Source organism: Rhinolophus ferrumequinum, chromosome X, assembly GCF_004115265.2.
Source record: "Rhinolophus ferrumequinum isolate MPI-CBG mRhiFer1 chromosome X, mRhiFer1_v1.p, whole genome shotgun sequence".
NCBI lineage: Eukaryota > Metazoa > Chordata > Mammalia > Chiroptera > Rhinolophidae > Rhinolophus > Rhinolophus ferrumequinum.
This window is the reverse complement of record NC_046284.1, coordinates 4,045,581-4,065,194: the sequence shown is the minus strand read 5'-3', so window position 1 is coordinate 4,065,194 and position 19,614 is coordinate 4,045,581. Positions and strand designations below refer to the sequence as shown.

The following is a 19,614-nucleotide window of genomic DNA, read 5'->3' as shown; positions in this document are numbered from 1 at the left end:
ATTAGTGAATGAGTTAATTGAAGGTTCGAGGTATGAATACTGAAGGCTGCCTTTAGGGGACTGTGGAGAAAGCAAGATATGAAAGTTTGAGTTTAGTAGGAATTTGGAATGATGAGTCATTCCAACCGGTGTTAAACTGAGCACTTGTCCTTAAGGAGTTTAGAGTCTGTGATCAATTAGAATGCACATCCTCATTTTCTTAGCTCAGGCCACTTTTCTAACAGGGTAGCTGTGCTGCATGTTTTTGGCCACGGATAATAAATCCAAGCTTCTCTTTATTCCCAATAGCACGGAAGCTGAAGAAACTCGGTAACCTGAAACTACAGGAGGAAGGGGAGGCTGCCAGTGCCATCAGCCCCACTGAGGAGACAACCCCGAAGCTGACAGTGTCACACATTGAAGGCTACGAGTGTCAGCCCATCTTTCTGAATGTCCTGGAAGCCATTGAGCCAGGCGTGGTGTGTGCTGGACATGACAATAACCAGCCCGACTCCTTTGCGGCCTTGCTGTCTAGTCTCAACGAACTGGGTGAAAGACAGCTTGTACATGTGGTCAAATGGGCCAAGGCCTTGCCTGGTAAGGAGACGGAAGTGGGGGCATAGGGTAAGGGAGATAAGATTTCACGGATGCTCCTATGGGCCAGGCACCATACCCGGTCCTCTCCTGCCCATTAACTCGTGTGGTCCTCACCATTACCCTAGGGGGTGAGAGAAGGGCACAATCCCCCCTTTTAAAATAAGGAAACTCAGAAGTTAAGGAGTACAGCTGCACTATAGAGTGTCCCGTCTGCCTCACATGGCACGCAGCAGTCATGTTTCCATGTTCAACTCAGACGTGGTGAGGAAAATTCCCCATAATCCCAGATCTCATAGACATATGCTTTATATGCCTTAAGGTGCTCTTCTACATGTGCACACACAGGCTCACCCCAAAGATTGTTTTTTGTTTGTTTGTTTTTGTTTTTTTTTAATTAAAGTTTATTGGGGTGACAATTGTTAGTAAAATTACATAGATTTCAGGTGTACAATTCTATATTACATCATCTATAAATCCTATTGTGTGTTCACCACCCAGAGTCAGTTCTCCTTCCATCACCATATGTTTGATCCCCCTTACCCTTATCTACCACCCCCCACCCCTTTTACCCTCTGGTAACGACTCAACCATTGTCTGTGTCTATGAGTTTTTGTTTCTCATTTGTTGACAAGACAAACCAAAGATCGTTTTGAGCCTGACTGATATTCCATCTTGAATATTGACTTTAGGAGCCAGACTGTGGAAACCCTTATAATACGGTATGGTAGGAAGAACATAGGGTTGGGAATCAGAACCCTTAGATTCTAGCCTTAGTTCGGCTGGTAATTCATTGTGTGATCCCATCCCTTTCTGGCTCTCAGTTTCTCCATCTGTGTAATGTGTGAAGAGTGGTTTGAACTAAGTTGATGGGTTTTGATTTTTGCTTCAAGGAATTCTTAGTGCTCTTTAAAATACTTTCGGCATCATAGTGGGAGGAAATTTTTGGTGATACTAAAAGAAATACAAAGCATTTGTCTAACTTCTACTTGGATATCTCCAGTGATGGAGAACTCACTTCCTCCCTAGGTCATCTGTTGTTTGAATAGGTCTGATTATTAAAATATCAGAGTTCAAAGATCCTCTGTCCAAGGATTCACAAACTTTCCTTTAGCAGCCAAACCTTTTAATTCTTGAAAACATCATACACGGATACAAATGGAGCTGGTTGGTTTAAAGCCAGTGCCTCTCCCTCACTGAGAAGCCTCAAGTCAGTCTTGCAGAATCTTAGGACTCCAGGGAATACGGTTTGGAAACCAGAGAAGCATAAATTCTGTAAGGGTTCTTCAAATCCTAAAACTCTATGATTCAGAGTCTTGCAACATCAACAACCAAACCTCTTCTTGTGGACTCAAAGATCAACCTGCCTTCTGATAATAACTGCCATTCAGGTGGAAATTTATAGTGAACAGAGCAGTTTCCTATGTATTACCTGATTTAATCCTCATAAAAATCCCATAAAGCAGGGTTTTTCCCCTATTTTTCCTTCTTTTAAAAATTAGCTTCAGGTATAGTTCCATAGCCCTGGCTTTACAGTGAGAGGCCATTTGGGTCACAGTGTGGAATACCTGCCTTCAGTGAAATTGCATGTTGCTCATCATGCCCCTGTTTTGTCTTTCCAACGCATGAGGCCCAGTCAGAGCCACCAGACCATTCCTAACACCTTTCTGGCTTGGGAAGCTGAGGTTGACTAGCCAGTAAGATTACTGGGAAGAAAGCCCAAGGACTCTGGCTGAGTATGCACTGTGCCAAAACAGAGGGTTCACAAAGGGAGGAAAAAATACAGAAAAGGAAAAAAGAGAGAGTTGTTTGAATTCTTATCATGTATTCAGCTGGATGTCTTGATGTCATGTGTGTAACAGAGATTCCGTTTAATCTTTCCAAGCAGTTGCCAAACACCTAAATTGTTCCATTTTATGGGATACAGAAACCTTGTCATATATATGATTCCAGTTAATCCTCACAGCAATCCTATGAATCATAGGGACTATAATTTCCATTTCAAATGACAAGGCTCACAAAAGTTCACTAACTTGTTCCATTTGGTTACTTAACAAGTGGAGCCAGAACTTGGGCTCACACTGTCTGCTTTCTATTCTGGTGGTCTTAGCAATAACATGGTGCACGTCATTTGGGCAGAAATTGTATGACGAGGAGTCACTGGCTTTCCTCAGCCCAATCCCCAGAATGGGACGTCCTCTCCTTACATTAACAAGTCTGCAAGTCAATATCAGCTAACCATCTAGCTCATCCAAGAGAATAATCTCTGACCCTAAGTCGTTTAAAAGAATAGCGTCAAAACAGCCAATTACCATGTTCAAAAGAACTATTGTTTATAATAGCAATAATCACCTACAAGTTCAAGTTATTTGCTCATTCAACAAATTGAGTTCCTGTCCTGTGCCCAGATAAATTTTGTTGTAAGCTTTCTGTGGTGGTGGTGATATATGCAAATTGCCTAGTATAGTAGCTGGTACGTGAATACATGATAACTATTAAATTGAGGGTAGGTGAGGACATAGTGTATGCACAGTGTATTTATAATCAGACGTATCTGCTTTGGAATCTTAGCTACACACTAGTTGTGTGACCTTGAGCAAAGCGCATGCCTACATGTGCTTCTGTTTCCTCATTTAAAGGTGGTAAAATAGTCTCTACCTTGCAAATTATCAGCATAGTACAGTAGCTGAAACATAGTAGATGGTGGGTCGTTGCAACGATGCTTGAGTGCCAAGCCACTGGTTTCACTACAATGAGTTTAAGCTAGCAACAGTCTTGCCTACAAACTCATGCCTACATGAGTCCAAAGGATGTATCATCTTCTTTGAAAACGTTGACTGTCTGGTGCTTTAGAGCAGCAAAGATTTCCTACCAGGCCTTTCTTTGCATTTGTGCTCCTGGACTCGACACAAAAATACTGGTTTTCACTGCATATTGCTAAGAAATGATGTTGATTGGATTCTACTGAGAAAACAGTCTCAGAGAAACTTCCTCTGCTCCCTTAACCTGTTTGTTGTGTTTCTAAACCTGAGAATGACTTCTCCATTTCTCCAGAACATTCTAACACAGTGCTAAATAGGGGTTGAGTGAGTGCATGCTGAAGGAAACCTGTAGGCTGAAGCTACTGTTTTTTCAAGTCATCCCTTGGGAGCCAGACTCTCTGAGCAGGCTACTTTAAATGCTGCACATTAGAGAACAGAGTTAGGTATTGTAGTCAGATTAGACCTACAGGAATATTAGCCTACTACGTTGCTGACGTGTACACAGTGAATAGTCTGGAGTGCTCAGCAACTCTCAGTAAGGTCCGGTAATTAGTGTTACAGACAAACTAAGCTTCCCTTCTTTTCTTTTCTTTGTTAGTTCTCTCATATCTCAGGGAGGGAAGAAAACATTCATTTTGACAGCTTCCCTGGTCCTAGAATAGCTCAATCCTCACTGCCCATAGGTGCCCTCACCTTTGCACACTCACCAGCCAAGGCTTTCCTTGCTTTCTGTTGCCTCCCACCCCAAAGGTTCAGTGTTCAAGCTCCCAAGCCCCGTCCCCAGGAGATCCTTGGATGCTCCATGCTTGGCCCCTGCTTTTTGTCTCCTACTGGAAGACCCAGTACCAGGCATGGTGTCCTGGGGCTTCAGGCTGGAAATACTTGGGGGTCTGAGGTTCTGATGAATCTGTCAGCACCTCACTACAGTGAAGATGGGAGGCTCAGATCTGGGAGCTAATATTGCAGCTAAGGATGGTGATATAAGGGACTCCAGAGTCCCCAATGCCTGGTAGGCTTAGGACCTAAAAGGGGGGGGGGGGCTGTGGGGTGTATGGGTGGATAAGGACCAACCAAGCAGACCAATGTGTCTGGATAATATAGACTTTAGGCCCAAGCCTAGAACTAAGAGAAGCTCGTTACCTCAGTAGGTCTTTAGCAGTACAGTGGGAGGAACACTGGAGAGGAGAATTAGAACACCTGTATACTAGTGCCAGTTCGGCCACAAAGAGACTGTATGACCTTGTGGAAGCCAGTCAACTTCTCTGGCTCTCAGGATCCTTGTTGGCAAAATAAGCGTCACATTGCCTACGCTCTAGGGTTCTTGTGGAGGTCCAAGGAGGTCATCAACAAGAAAGTTAGAGCATTATCTAAACTCATGAAAGCATTCCTAATGAGGTATATAGCAAGACAAATTTTCAGATAAGTTGGGATCTGTTGGGGAGAAGAGAAATGGGGTACTGGTAGGGTATGAGCTCTGAGACAATGCTTTAAGCATCCACCTGTTTACAGACCCCCAGGAGAATGTAGCTTTATTTGTCCTTCCCATGCAGTAGTGTGGAGTAGCATCTGGGTGACTGTTCACTGAGCTTAAAGGAGGTAATTTGGAGATCATCCCATTTTATAAATGAAAAAACTTGGAGGTCCTTAGTCCATTTAGTTAATATTTTATAAATGCCTACTCAAATATTTGCACTGTGCTATGTACTAGGGAGGAAAAGATGAATAAGAAGGGGTGGTCCCGTCTTCTAGAAGCTCCAAGTCTGGTGGGGGACACAGACGTGTACAGAGATAAAATGCTACCCTGTGTAATGAGTGCTCTGATCAGGTGGGGCTATACAAAGTTCTGTTAGGAGGCAAGAGAAGAATCATGAAGTCTTCTGCTGGGACGAGTTGGAAAAGGCTTCACAGAGGAAGTAGCCTTTCTGTGAAGACTGGGATGCTGAGTGGGTATTTATCAGCTAGAAAGCCTGGAGAGGGAGGAATACGTTGCAGGCAAAGACAACTGCCTGTGTGGAGATACAGAGGCCTAAGAAAGCATGGTGTGTTCAATAAACGAAGTTTTTCAGAATAGCTAGATCCCAGATTATGAGAAGACAAACGACAAGAAACTAGTCTAAGGAGGAAGGTCACATGGCACCTTTTGTGTCTAACGATGGCATTAGGGCAGGATTGGCAGCAGAGTAGGAAACTGGCAGGGCTCGGGTACTTGCTGAACAGGAAATAGTGCAGAGAAACGAAGAAAGGGTGTCAGAGAAAAGAGGGCGCCTGACATGGTGTGGAGAAGGCAGTGGCTATCAAAGCATCCCACCATATGCTGGCATGTAATAATACCCTGTTCCCAGGGTTCTTAGGAAGAACAAATAAGGTTACAGCTAGAAAAGAGCTTTGTAAAGTGAAAGGTGCTGTGCATGTGGGAGAAATGGTTATTACCCTGCAGCTTCAGAAAGGCATGTTGATTAAGAGCTTTGGAGTCAAACCATTTGGCTCTGGAACTTGATCTCCCAGTTACTACCCTTATGGTCTTGGACAAGTTCCCTAACCTTTCTGTGACTCACTTTTCCTGATTCACAGAATGGGAATAATAATAGTAGCCTACTTTATTGCATTGTTGTGATGATTAAATGAGTTGATATAAATAATGTGCTTAGAAAAGGGTTTATTCATTGTAAGCAGTCACTGTTAGATTATTATTCTCTTCCAACTGACAATGCCCTTGCTGCCTCTGTCATCATCTCATTTGAGCGGCTCAGTGAAGTGGAGAGAGCAAGGAATATTATCCCCACCATAGAGTTTGTTTTGCCCCTACTCCCCAACACTGATGGTTCTTGGGGCTCCTCAGAGGCTGTCTGGGAACCGAGATTGTCAGCACAGCAGAGGCCTGGCCCATCTCTGCCCCATCTGACCATTGTCTCTTTCCCATCTCCAGGCTTCCGCAACCTGCACGTGGACGACCAGATGGCAGTCATCCAATACTCCTGGATGGGGCTTATGGTGTTTGCCATGGGCTGGCGGTCTTTCACCAATGTCAACTCCAGGATGCTCTACTTTGCCCCTGACCTGGTTTTCAATGAGTAAGTGTTCATGGGCCTAGCACGCACATAAACACAGCATCCTGGCCAGACCTGGTTGGTGGTGGTGACGGTAATAGCAGTGGTGATGAGCCCTTTTCACTTATAGGTGAGGCAGTAGAGGCCCTTGCCAGCCTGCCCAATCTGAGGTGGCTTTGGCCAGCCAAAAGGTTGACTGGTGTGAGGTAAGGAAGGTTGGTACTGAGGCTATCCCTTTCCCACCCCAGACCCAACTCTGGTATTTTGGCCATGTTTCTGACCTGCTTTGTAGCTTATTTAAGAAGCTCACATCCAGGTCTCTCCCCTTCACTCTGAGCAACATGGGGAATGGGCATAGAGACTCTAGTTGTGACGTCTAAAGATCCTTTGCTTCCTTTGCTGCACCAAGGGCTACTGCCAGTCACCATTTATTGAGCAACTCCTTTATGCCAGGACTATACTAGATACTTTCTAAATCCTTTCTCACTGAGCCCTCATGATAATCTGATTTCCCCTTTTTGTAGATAATCTTTTTTAATGGATGAGGAAAATTAAGCTTAACAAAATAAAGTGCCTCACCAAGGCCACACAGCTAGTGCATGTTGGCACGGGAATTCAATGTCTGTGGAATTCCCAGCTCTGATGCTGCGTCATGGTGGTTAGTAGAGGGGGAAGCAGCTCCACCACTCTCTGGCTATGTGACCTTGGCCCAGCCACTTAACTTCTCTTAAAAACAGGCTTAATTAATGCTTGCCCTACCAGCAGCTCTATTTATCCTTCATGAATTTGGCCAAGAGCCCAGATTTTGAAATGATACTTTTCTCAACTAAAATCTGTTCCATTATTTCCTATATCATTGTCTATGGACAAGACCCTTAACGTCCTTGACCTTCAGTTTCCTCATCTGCTAATAAAATAGAACTTTTCAAAATGGTTTATTATGATGACTACAATGGGAACTAATGGGTGTGAAATGCCTGGCCCACAATGGACAAGCATGGAAAAAGAAGTACCTTTGTGATACTCTTTTTCCCTAATAGTGATAATCTCTATGTCTGCTGTTTAAGGTCCCTTGATGGCATTGTGAATGGAGCTTACCAAAAAAATCTTCCTAAGGACCTTGAGCTAGTCTTACCACCCAGAATCCCTTTGGTCAGGGCAGGAATTGACCTTCGCTTCCCTCCAGCCCTCCAACAGAGAAGTGCCTTAAAATAAATTCTACAGGCCAGTAGTTCCTTCCAGTACAGCAGTGCCATGTGGGGGAAAATAAGTGTCCCCAGTTGACCTCTTACAACCCAGCCAGCCCCGATAGCCAGAGGCTAAGAATAACCATTTGGCTTTTGGCACAACCTACTTTGTGGTTTCCAGATCCCCAGAGAGTTACCCGTGATGCCATCTTCTGGGGCAAATTTTAAAAAGCCCCCTTCCTATTCTTCTCTCACCTCCACCCTCTTGCTGCCCCCCAGTGACTGAATCAACTTTCTGGGCCCCTGCAGCACTCTCCCCATCCAGAACCCTAAGATCTTTGAACTTTTGCAAAGTGATCTTTGGTTATTTTCTAAATCCTCATTTCCTTCTCTGCCTCTGCATAAGTATGTGGTACTCCACCTCAGCTTTCTGGCCCATTCTCAGGTGTCTCATTAAATGGTACCACAGGAACTCCCCACAGAATCAGGGTTCTAGACCCATCAAGTCACAGGGTTCCTGAAACAATAGGTACTCCCTTCTTCTCATAGGAACCCACCGTGTTAGAGCTCTTAGGGTCTCTAGAAACATCTAAAGCAAAGTTTCTCAACACGGATGTTGTTGACATTCTCGGAGGACTAATTTTTCATTGGAATATGTTTGATATCTTTGGTGCCTGCCCACTAAATATCATATAGGATTCCAGTCACCGGGATAACCCAAACTGCCCCAATGCATTTATAGCACCCACTAGGAAGGCAGTACTTCTCCAGTTGAAAGCCACTAATTGTTGCTAGCCTCCTCAGCGTCCTGATGGGGAAACTGAGGCCCAAAGAGAGAGACAAGGACTCTGAGCCAACCTATTTGCTGATCTCTCTAACACGAAACCCTGTCATCAGAGCTGCATTCTTTTTTCCTCCCTTCTTTGTGGAGAATGCATGTTGTGAGGTAATGAGCTTGAATCCTAGCTGTATGACCTTGAGTAAATGACTTAACTTCCCTGAACTTCAATCTCCTCATCTGTTGAATGGTGTAGAGTATCATAATGGCACCTTCCTAGTGACATTTAATTAGCACTTACTATGTGCCAGGCACTGCACTCAGTGTTCTCCAGTTTTCATCTCACCTCTTTTCTGCTCTCTCTTACTGCCACCTACCTCCTCCTCCTGAATCCCCTCCTGCCCCTTTTTTCTACCTTCCACTCTTATCCCTTTCCTTCCTTCTAACCCTCTCCCTATTCTTTTTGCCCTTTCTCCCCTTTCTTGATCCCTTCCCCTCTGAATTTGTTCCCTGCCTTTCTCCCTTTTCTCCCCATCTTTCCCCCACTCTCTCTGGCCCTGGGGCCTGTAGCAGTGTTAGCATAATTCTCCATGTCAGAACCATGATTTCGGTGCTAAACAGACTGCAGTGTTGTCATTGATAGAGGCTTGGTAGTACAATAGAGACCGGAGCAGGTCCATGCCCCAGAGTCAGCATATCTTACTCAAAAATTCTCTAGGGAGAAAGAATTTGCAGCAACACCCTTCTGGTCAGTTGACTTGGGATAAACCCTTCCTCCTGCCAGTTGAGCTCCAGCTGGAATTGAGTACTTGTACACCATCTGCCTCCTTCCCTTTTTCTCCAGACCAGCCCAGATCTCTCTGAGATGGGGTGCTGAGCTTCCATCCAGCCAGTACCAGGCCTGCTCAGTCTGTGGACGCCACTAGTGGTTTGTGAACCGAAATGTTAAACCACAGCCTTCAGGCCCAGTCTGGGAGGTCTCTTTGCTGACAACCAGGAATTAGCAGGAGAATGCTGTATGTTAGAGGCTTGCGATGGCCAGTCATAGGACAGAGAGGTTGCTCCCCCTGAGAAGCTATCCAAGCCTTGGCCACTTACCTGTATAATTTGTAGGTGATAATGTGACGATCTGCTCATAAGTCACTATAATCAAAGCAGCTGACACATGTTTATAACTCCCACTGTGGTAAGGAACAGCCAGTACATGACGGTGTAGGCTCCTGTTCAGCAGGGGATACTTAGATCGGATATTCAGATGCACTTCCTGGATGATTTGATAAGCATTGGAGTTTCTTTTGAAGAAATTGACAATTAGGGGGGATCCCCTTCCCTTGCAGTGTTTAAATTTCTAGTATGGGAAATGGCATTCAAGCCGACAGGAAGGGGAATTAAGAGGATGAACTACTGTAGTCACTTGGGAATCCTGGTGTCCCAATGTTAAGAGTTGATTTTTAAGGCCTGTCGCATAGAAATCCTCCAAGATGGGGTGGCTGGAAGACATGTTCTGGCTCTGGCTATGTCTGGGATATTAAAACAGTACTCAGGGAGACCACGTGCCTGCCTCAGTGTGTTTATTTGGTTAGGCTTTCCTGTCCCTGTCTCAGGAAACAGAAGGGGCACAGGGGCCTGGAAATTCCATGTGCTAACCCATATCCTGGCCAGAGAAGATGAGTAGTTATCAGGATGTCAGGATTTTTTTTGGGGGGTGGGGGAGAACAGCCTGGTTCCCTGTCACTGAAGTACCCGTAAGAGAAACAGCAAACTCTTCCTGGAGAATCTTGGGAGGGGAAGGCAAGCAGAGACGTGCTCTTGGGGCTTACGGTAAGCCTTCCCTCACTCATCTCCTTCTCAGGTACCGCATGCACAAGTCCCGGATGTACAGCCAGTGTGTCCGAATGAGGCACCTCTCTCAAGAATTTGGCTGGTTGCAAATCACGCCCCAGGAATTCCTGTGCATGAAGGCACTGCTGCTCTTCAGCATTAGTGAGTGCTGGAGGGGTGGGGGGTGTCCCCAGGGGCACAGGGGCTTGGAGGAGCTACTTCTTTCCTTAAAGGGTTTTCAGGGACAAGCCTGCTGCTGGACATTTCCTTCTTCTTTCACCCTTGCTGCTCCACTCTCCCTTCCCATCATTTTTCCTCACAAGGACAAATTTCATGGCTAGAGACCAATCTGTTGGCTAAAACTCGACCTCCATCGGATTCCCACCTACCCCCAGTCTCTCTTTGGGACAAAACCTCTTTGGCTGATTGTAGCAGGTCTCTGAATTTTTCCAAAGCTTCTACCATAGAAACAGGCAAGGACCACCTTATGTTTCTTGTATGGCAGAAGGGATTGCTTCCCGGAAGGAATTTCCTCTTCTGCCAACAGGAGAAGGTCTATGTAAGTAATTCAGACAGGGTTTGTTTGGCAGCCAAGGGACCTTTATTTAATGTCTCTTCTAAGCAGAGTGCTGTTTTAGCCTCTGTGACTGACGGCAAAATGAGGCCAAATTGGATATTGAAAGCCATGTGTTTTAATTGTCTAAATCAGAGCTGGACTGTGGCCAACATAAAACCGTAGGTCCTAAGAAATATGTAGATGAGAAGACTAGAAAAAGGAAAGGCTCAGTGGACTTTCTTTACTTGCTGCCTTTCAAACTGGGTCCAGCTAGCCGTTTCCCTAAGACCTTCTTGGCAGACTGGAGGCCTCAGGCATACAGACTTTAACCGCAGGAAACCAAGTAGATGATCCCCTCCCTGGGGGTGGGGGTCAAGTTTGTGGTCAGAAAAGTTGGTGCTTTATCTAATGCTCCCTCGTGGGCATGCTTTCCCTCCCCATTCTGTCTTCATCCCACATCAGTTCCAGTGGATGGGCTGAAAAATCAAAAATTCTTTGATGAACTTCGAATGAACTACATCAAGGAACTTGATCGTATCATTGCATGCAAGAGAAAAAATCCCACATCCTGCTCAAGGCGCTTCTACCAGCTCACCAAGCTCCTGGACTCTGTGCAGCCTGTAAGCAAATGATGGAGGGTACTTTGTCAGGGAGAGCAGCCTGATAGAGCCAAATGATAGTATGTTCTCCTAGGGTCTGGCACCACCTGTTGGGAGGTGCTTCGATTGCCCTCTGGCTCTGAGTGTGGTCCAGGAAGAAAATGCAATGAAGAATAAAGGAACACAGGTCACAGTGTCCCAGCTGGATGTTGAGAAGCAGGTGGAGGAGTTGAGAACGGAGCAGTTGGGACTCGGGGCAGGTCCTTAGAGCAGATAATTTCTGTGGACAGACAAAACAGACCTGGATGTTTTCCCCATTTCCTTGAGACTTGTGTGTGTGAGTTTCTGTGCGCATGCATTTGTGTGTGTATGTGTATGAGAGCCAGAGAGAGAGAGAGAGCGGGAGAGGGCGGGAGGGAGGGAGGGAGACCCCGAGAGAGAGAGAGAGAGAGAGAGACAGACAGACAGACAGACAGACAGACACAGAGAGAGAGAGAAAACACCCGCCCTATGGAAGAGGAATACTTACTCCTGAGTCAGAGAGCTTACAATGGTGTAAAAGATCTCTTGGGAGCCCTCACTGATTCCCTGGAGACCATTTAGCATGCGTGTACACACATACACACACACACACACACACACACACACACACGCTGGGAGGACCAAGGAGAGGGAAAGAGGAGAAAATCAAAGGTGGTGGGAGAGCCTGACAGAAGCCAACTCCTTGTCAATGTGTTTTCTTCTTTCCTGCCCCTTATTTCCCCCCACAGATTGCACGAGAGCTGCACCAGTTCACCTTTGACCTGCTAATCAAGTCCCACATGGTGAGTGTGGACTTTCCAGAAATGATGGCAGAGATCATCTCTGTGCAAGTGCCCAAGATCCTTTCTGGGAAAGTCAAGCCCATCTATTTCCACACACAGTGAAGCTTTGGAAGCCCCCATTTCCTCACCGCACCCCACTCCCCTGTCAGATATCTTCTGCCTGTTAGAACTCTCCACAACTTCTCTGCCGTGCCTTGGGGAATTCCCTCTATCAATGCAGTCTGTCACGAAGATGTTCCTGAGTCCTCGTTGCTGGGCTTTTCTCTCTCTTCCTCCCCTTTTCCATCCCCCACTGACCCTCCCACGGCACTTTCAGACTCTGCTCCCACCATGGCTCTTCTCTGTGTTTTGAATGGTGTTGTATCCCTTTAAATCTGTGGTGATCCTCATGTGGCCCACTGTCAACTTGTGCTTGTTTATAGCACTGTGCTGTGAACATTACAAAGCCCATGGGGAGTCACTGCTTTTTGCCCAAACCCTCCCTACTCGGGAGACTTATTTTCTGCCGATGGCTATTGGCATTAGAGGGCACGGTAACCCCAGAGCTGAGTTAGTGGTAGAGACAGGTTTAAGAGAGGAAAAAGAGGACAGATGGGTGACCAGTACCTGCCCATAGCCTTGGCTCCTGAGGGCTAGACTGCTCAAGTGCAGTGCGATTCATTGTGCTCAGAAGTGCTTCTTGTTTAAAAACTTGTCGGCATGTGAATGCATGCCCCTGCCCCCAGTCTCCTCTCTCTCTCACCCTCTGCCTCCACCCTCAAATTGACTTTCAATAGCTTTTCTAAGAACTTGGAACTGAATGTTCCCTTTAGCCAAAACTTGGCCCTGTCCACTGAAGTCAAACCATCAAGGAGAGATCTGACCCTTTGGAAGGCCCCATTCGAATGCAGGTCAGCTTTCCCATTTGTGGACCAGGGAGGAGCCTAGGGCTGGAATCAGAGGAAAAAGGAAGTGATGGCTTGGCTGTTGTGCTTGGAATACTGAAGAATGGGTTCCTCTTGCACCTACCTTTAAAAGACATGAATGTTTTCAACCTGACTCCATGCAGCGGCAAGTTTCCTCCACCCTCCCTTCAGTGTTTTCTGGGCCTGAACTGCAGCAGACTGCATTACGGTGGTGAAGCTTCCACTTCTCTAGGCTTGTTCACAGACTCTGCTAAGAGCCCCCACCGCCAAGGAGGCTAGCAAGCCACCAGATTTAGCATCTATTTCCAGATGCCAGAGGCTCAAAGACTTCTTGCCAAATATCTCTCATCAACTAGCAGATCCCTGGAGCCCTCAGAGAAACAGGAAAGAAGGTATTAATGGATTGGACAAGCTGGGCGTCTTGCCCTTGTCCTCCAGAGATGGTACCTTCCCATCAAGTGGAGAATTGCCAACTTCCTCCTTCAGAGCAGTGAAAGGGGCTATCCAGATTATGGTTGAAGAGAAAACTCAATGACCAGGCTGAGAAGAATGAAGGCACTCAAACCAGAAACCCTGGAAGTGCTCTCCTTGCCACCCAGCACATCCGCTTGCGGAAGTCATGGCAACTAGAGAGCAGAAACCAAGGGGACACTCTGATGACCAGATTAAAGTCCTCAGAGGCAAAGTGTAAAGCCAGACGGGTGCTGTCTGGTGACCTCACTCCTCCTCTGCTGCTGATTCTGGGTTCCTTGGTTGCTGCCTCTCTGTCAGAGGGAAGCTGAAACATTGACACTATAGAACGATGGTCTCCTTTGGAAAGGTCTGGGTGGTGTGTCTCTCATGGGCTGCCACCCACAAACTCACGGTGTGTTCCTGGGATATTGGTTTCATGCAGTCCTTTGGCACACCTCTGTTCTGTTGACATTGTCCCCCAATCCCAAGTGCAGGGGGGATGTCCACCTATTTTCTCATCTTGGCCACTGCCTCCTCACTTAGCTCTTAAATTCATCAGCTGAATTCAACAAATTAGGAGCCAGTCACCAAGCTGCCCATGTCACTTGGTTCACTTTACTTGTTGAGAAGATAACTTTCAGAGTGACATGATATGATCTACATGGGTTTCCTCCCCTGATTTCTGTGTTGATATTAATAGCCAAATGAACTTGCAAAACAGCTTCTTTAAATAACAAGGGAGACAAGAACCTAAGTTGGGCAATACACCAATCCAAGACTGCTGGAGAAAACTAAAGCTGACAGGTTCTCTTGCTGGGGTAGGATAGATAAATTCTGGTTGTCTTTGTTATGACACCATTTGGTTTATATAAGCTCATAGGATCACTTTTAGCTGTTTTAAACAGAAAAAAAAATCCACCATCTTTTTCAGTTAAACTAGGTTACATTTAAATAGTTCCTTTACAAACATTTTGAAATGATTTTCGTCTTTTGTGGTACATGGATTCGATTATATTCTAATACCCCTCCTTGTAAAGACTAGAGGCTCTCCTTTCCATTTCTCTGACTATCACATTTTTCATCTTTATGGATTTCCCAATTGTGACTCCTGTCATTATGAATATATATGTTTCTCATTTGTGAAAGCCAAAAATCAGTGTAATTGAAAGCAGCAACAACTGGATTACTCCAAATTTCTGAATGACAAGACAAGGGGAAAGAAAACAGCCTAAACAAGGCCTACTGTTTTTGCAATGGGGTTTCTATGAGCAAAAATATTTTAGCTTGGATTTGTTCTCCTACAGATGAAAGGGCCACGGGTGTTCCGGCCAATGTAATTGACAGAAGTCACATTTTGCATGCACTTCACTCTGCTCTAGAAACAGAGTTGACGTGACTCATACACTGTGCTCACCCATAGAGGATCGGCCACCCGACCTGTGCACCTATGAAGTGGAAGATGGCCATCACTGACAGACAAGGCACGGGGGCTATCCCCAAAGGCATCCACAGTGTTTGATGGGGATGGAGGGTGAGGAAGAGAAAAAGAAGGAGCACCAGGGAGAAGGTCCCATCTGTGGGGGCTGCAGACAGCTGCCAGGATCACAAAGTCTGTGCTCAAAGAAAAGAGCCCTGTGGCCATTTCGGCTCTGTTTCATTGGGCAGCTCACCCAGGCCTGGCCTCTGAGCTGAAATGGAGAGTGGGTTCTCTGATCATAGCTTTTCTATGCCACAGATTATATCATTGTCCTCGGAGAGTTCATTTTTTTTTTTTAATGAGAAAGGGATCTTTTGAAGGATTCTGTCACATAGAAAATCAGTAATACATATATATTTTATATATGTTCACTGTCACTAAAAAAGAAAAAAAAAGAAAAAAATTGCTTCATTCTGTCCTTGTGTGCTTTTGGTAGTTGCTGAGGGTTGAGAAATAATTTGCTGATACTAGAGTCCCTCTCTGCCCATAGTTTATTTCTAAATGCATATATGCATATATAACGAGAATTCTGTTTGTACTTTAAGAGAAAGGAGGCCCATCCGCAACATGATACTGACATTATACAAATGATGTAACTTTGAGCGTGAAGCAGCTTGTTTGTTTCCTGAAGGCACAGCACAGATATGGCCTTGCCCTCTTTTCTCCTTACATATTTGCCAGGGAGCACAAGCCCAAGCCACTCCCTCTACCCTTCCTGACCCTGTGCCAGCGTTGCACTTCGTGAGACTCTCTCCAGAGAACTCAGTAACTATCCCCGCATGGTCTGTGCATGGCAAACGGAAGACAAGAGGCTGACCAGTGATTATCTTGTGCCAGTCGCCCAGAGGAGAGGGCACTGAGCCAAGGGAGTGGCCTTCATGCTCGGCCCCCGAAAGGGAGTCATGGGAATCAGGAATGCTAAAGCACAGAATCAAATCCCAAACTTAAAGCCACAATAAGCCATTTAGCATGTGCAATTTCTTGTAAAAGGAAGTTTCTACCCCTGCTGCCTTTTATAGGCAGTTCTATTCTCATACCTAATCTCTTTGAAATTTTTGAAAGATGTTTTTAAAAAGACAAAGACATGAGAGCATCACATTATATAACCAAAGATTACACTGTATCTGCTAAGATACCAAATTTTTTAAGGGCAGGGAGGGAGTAAACATTAGTGCCTCTTTGGTAAGTTATCCAAAGACAGACTAAAGGACTTCACTGGTGACTAACTTATAAGAGTTTTGTGGGTTCCCCCCACCCCCACAGTATACATATAGAAGAGTGGGAGATAATTTTGACAAAACATGAGATTATGGGTTCTTCACTGAATGGTTTTATACGCAGAACTAGCTTTCCTTTTCTCTAGTAGTTGTTGAGCACCTTTTTGAAGCTCCATCATCGCATGGTTGGACATGGAGCTGTCTTGGCCCCTGTGTTTGCTAGTGCCCACGTTAGCTTAGCTGAAGATGTGAAGCCCTTGCTGAGGAAGGCCTAGCTTTTGCACTAGAGGGACAGCAGGCAGAAATCCTCATTTCTGCCCACTTTGGAAGACACAAAAAGTTCTCTGCAGTTCAAGGCAGAAGGTTGAAATATACTGTAAATGAGTATTTGTATCCATGTTTCAAAATTTAATTATAATACCTATATCTATCTATATCTATATACTGATAGGTATAGATAGATAGATAGATAGATAGATAGATAGATAGATAGATAGATAGATTAGATGTAATGTGTTTTGATAGCTTTACCTTTCTCTGCACCTTTATATTTGGCTCCAAGTCATAATTAATACTATGTTCTTGTGAGAGAGGCTGCACTTACATTTTAGAAGCTCTCTCAGAACGTGAGACACCCGGGTTGATCAGATAACTAAGAGATCACTGCTCCTACTGGGGCCTGACTCACAGGCCTTGCAAAGGAGCAGAGGGGAAAAATCGGTAGGGTACAGGATGTATTATTGCACTTTACTAGCCTGAGACTGATGAATGTTTAAAGGGTGGTGAAAACCCATTGGAACCCACTGGGATTTACTATATGGATGGCCCAGACTTGGGGCCAAAGGCTCACCCAAATGATTAGCCAGTGGCCCCCTAATGGGACCTGAGCAGTTGGAAGAAGGAAGGACATTTTTGTTCTTCACCATCCTTGTGAGAAAAGGGTAGTTTACTGCACTTAGGAACCTGGAGCAAGAGCTCCATCTTTCACATAGTTAACTCACCTGAGATAGAGGTCTCTTGCTACTGGGTGTCTGTGTGCTTTAGTTCTGATTTTGGATATGTTCTGTAAAGGTTTTGACAATGAAAATGTGTTTTTCTCTGTTAAAAATTTGTCAGTGTACTAGAAGTAGTATCTCTACAGGTACAGGTCCATGTCTGCCCACAGGCAGGGATGTTTTTCTTCGATTAAGAGATTGACACTGGGGTCTGTTGCCCAGAGCCTCCCAACTCTCAACCATTTCTAAGTGAAAGCAGAAAAATCCACTCTATTCACTCCTCTTCAGACACTTCAACTGAGGTACCAAAACATTTGGAATGTTCCCACTCTCCCAGAATGAGTGGTATTTGAATTTAGCAGGTAGAGTTGTAAAGAATATAACAACACCCTTTGACTCAGCTGCAATATATCCCCATTTGATTTGGCCAGACAGTAAGTAATAGGCATTGATTGGTTTCCAGCACCAATTCAGTATAGCACGGCTGCTGGTTCCCTTCCTTATCCCCCATGTCTCTCGGCCTTTCATGGAATTAAATGAAAAGCTATGAACTGGATGGCCCTTGTGTTCCAAAGCAGTCCTCCCATGAACACTTAACAAGGCTGCCATATAGCTGCAGATTCCACGGGCTACTGAAGACTAGACCATACACAAAGCCCAAAGGAAAGAAAATTCTGAAATGTTGCTGCTTGTCTGCTGGTGCCATCCCTGGCTGATGCTTCACGTGGGAGACTGTATTTCCTGTACAGCAGAAATGCCAAGTCCCCAGTCTCTCCTGACCTCAGCCCTTGGTGCTAACTGTTCAGCAGCGAAGTGCCTGTGGGGTTGTCCTATCCCATAAGCATTCAGGTGCTGAGAGGAGTCACCACTGGGACCGCCCAAGACAGAAAAGAGTCCCCTCGCCACTCAGTTGACACCTTTCTGCTTTCCCCTAGACTGGAACATTGATGAGGGAGTGCCTCGAACATGACATCCTTCTGCTGTCCTTGAGATTAATTTGGCAGCAGGAGAGAGCAGACTATCTAACCAGATGTAAGAATTAATTTTGACATTGAGGGAAAAAGAAAGAAACAGCATCATATAAAGATTGTGTAAAAGAAACATTCATTTTGCTTGAAACTTCTTACTATGGGGCTTCAGTTCTCACAGCGGCACTTGGCCTCCAATGGGCAGCAGGAGCAGCCCCAAGCGCTAGTGTTCTGTTCTCTTTTTGTAATCTTGGAATCTTGTGTTGCTCTAAATATAATTAAAAATGGCAGAAACTTGTTTGTTGGCCTACATGTGTGACTCGGTGTTTGTCTCTTGTCTCTGCTTTCAGAAATGTCAACCATTGTATAAAATATTGGCTTGCTGGTCTGCCAGCTCAAACTTGGCCCCAGCCCCTGTTGTGGCTGCAGGCTCAAGTTATTGTTAACAAAGAGACTCGAGAAAAAGCTGCTAATGTCCTCTTATCACTGTTGTTAATTTGTTAAAACATAAAACAATCTGAAATTTCAGATGAATGTCATCAGTTCTTTTAATTAGCTATTTTTATTGGCTGTCTTTATTGCAGTCAAGAGTTGGTATTATGCCCAGTGGCCTTTTATCCTACTTTGGTTTTCATATATTTTTACGAATCTTTGCACAAGGGTTATAAATTTGACCTGTGTTGGCCTTAGCATAGGTTGACCTGGGACAACCGAAGTATCAAAGGGTCTGGGCTGGAAAGCACAGATGGACACTGGCAGCCCGTTACAACCTCTCATCAAAAACCCTGAGCTTGTCAACCAGGAGAAGGCCACACAAAAAACCCAGCTGTCCATCTTCATCTTTCTGGGACCATAAAATCGGTGGGGGCTTCACTGCCCAGGTCTTGTCAAGCTTCCAATAAGGAATGGGCATGTTCACTGTTTTTCAGGGGCTGTATCGTCCTTGACCACCCAGGTAAAAATCTAGCCAGCCTTCTTCTGGGTTTTCAAAAGTTCAAGCAAGTTCCCCTCCTTATGAATTTCTGGGCTTGAGATACAGGCCCTCAATGGGGTGTGACAGATGCATTAAGGAATAATGTGAATGCTCTCTTTGCCTCAGTGTCCTCACCTATAATAGGGGTTATCACAGCATCTCTCTACTCTAGCGGGGTGGGGATTCAGTAAGAATGTATGTGATGCAACTGGTGGGCTTACTTCTCTGGCTTTGCTCCTTGTTTGAATGCCAGAAGCCTGAAGAGGTTTCCCACATTGAGCCACATTTGTCACTGACCACCTCAGAGGGCATGCATTTCTCAAAATTTTCCTGAGAACAGTGCTTGATGAGCAGAAGAAAGAAGAGATGCATGGGATATGTGTTTGTGTGTGTCAGTGAGAGAGAGAGAGAATATATATATTTGTGGGGCTCCCGAAGAGTCCCTATGACCACCATCACTTAAGATTCTCCTCTCTTGG

The 19,614-nt window shown here is 45.2% G+C and overlaps 1 protein-coding gene across 1 annotated transcript in view; it reads left to right on the top strand.

The window, feature by feature from the left end:
* AR (androgen receptor) overlaps positions 1 to 18,755 on the top strand; it is a 172,004-nt gene extending 153,249 nt beyond the window's left edge. Inside the window, exons 4-8 of the mRNA XM_033113987.1 lie at positions 289 to 576; positions 6,262 to 6,406; positions 10,200 to 10,330; positions 11,187 to 11,344; positions 12,094 to 18,755. Of these exons, the coding sequence (XP_032969878.1) occupies positions 289 to 576; positions 6,262 to 6,406; positions 10,200 to 10,330; positions 11,187 to 11,344; positions 12,094 to 12,249 (878 nt within the window). The 3' untranslated portion in view covers positions 12,250 to 18,755. The remainder of the gene's footprint in view (positions 1 to 288; positions 577 to 6,261; positions 6,407 to 10,199; positions 10,331 to 11,186; positions 11,345 to 12,093) is intronic.
* The last annotated feature ends 859 nt before the right edge of the window (positions 18,756 to 19,614 follow it).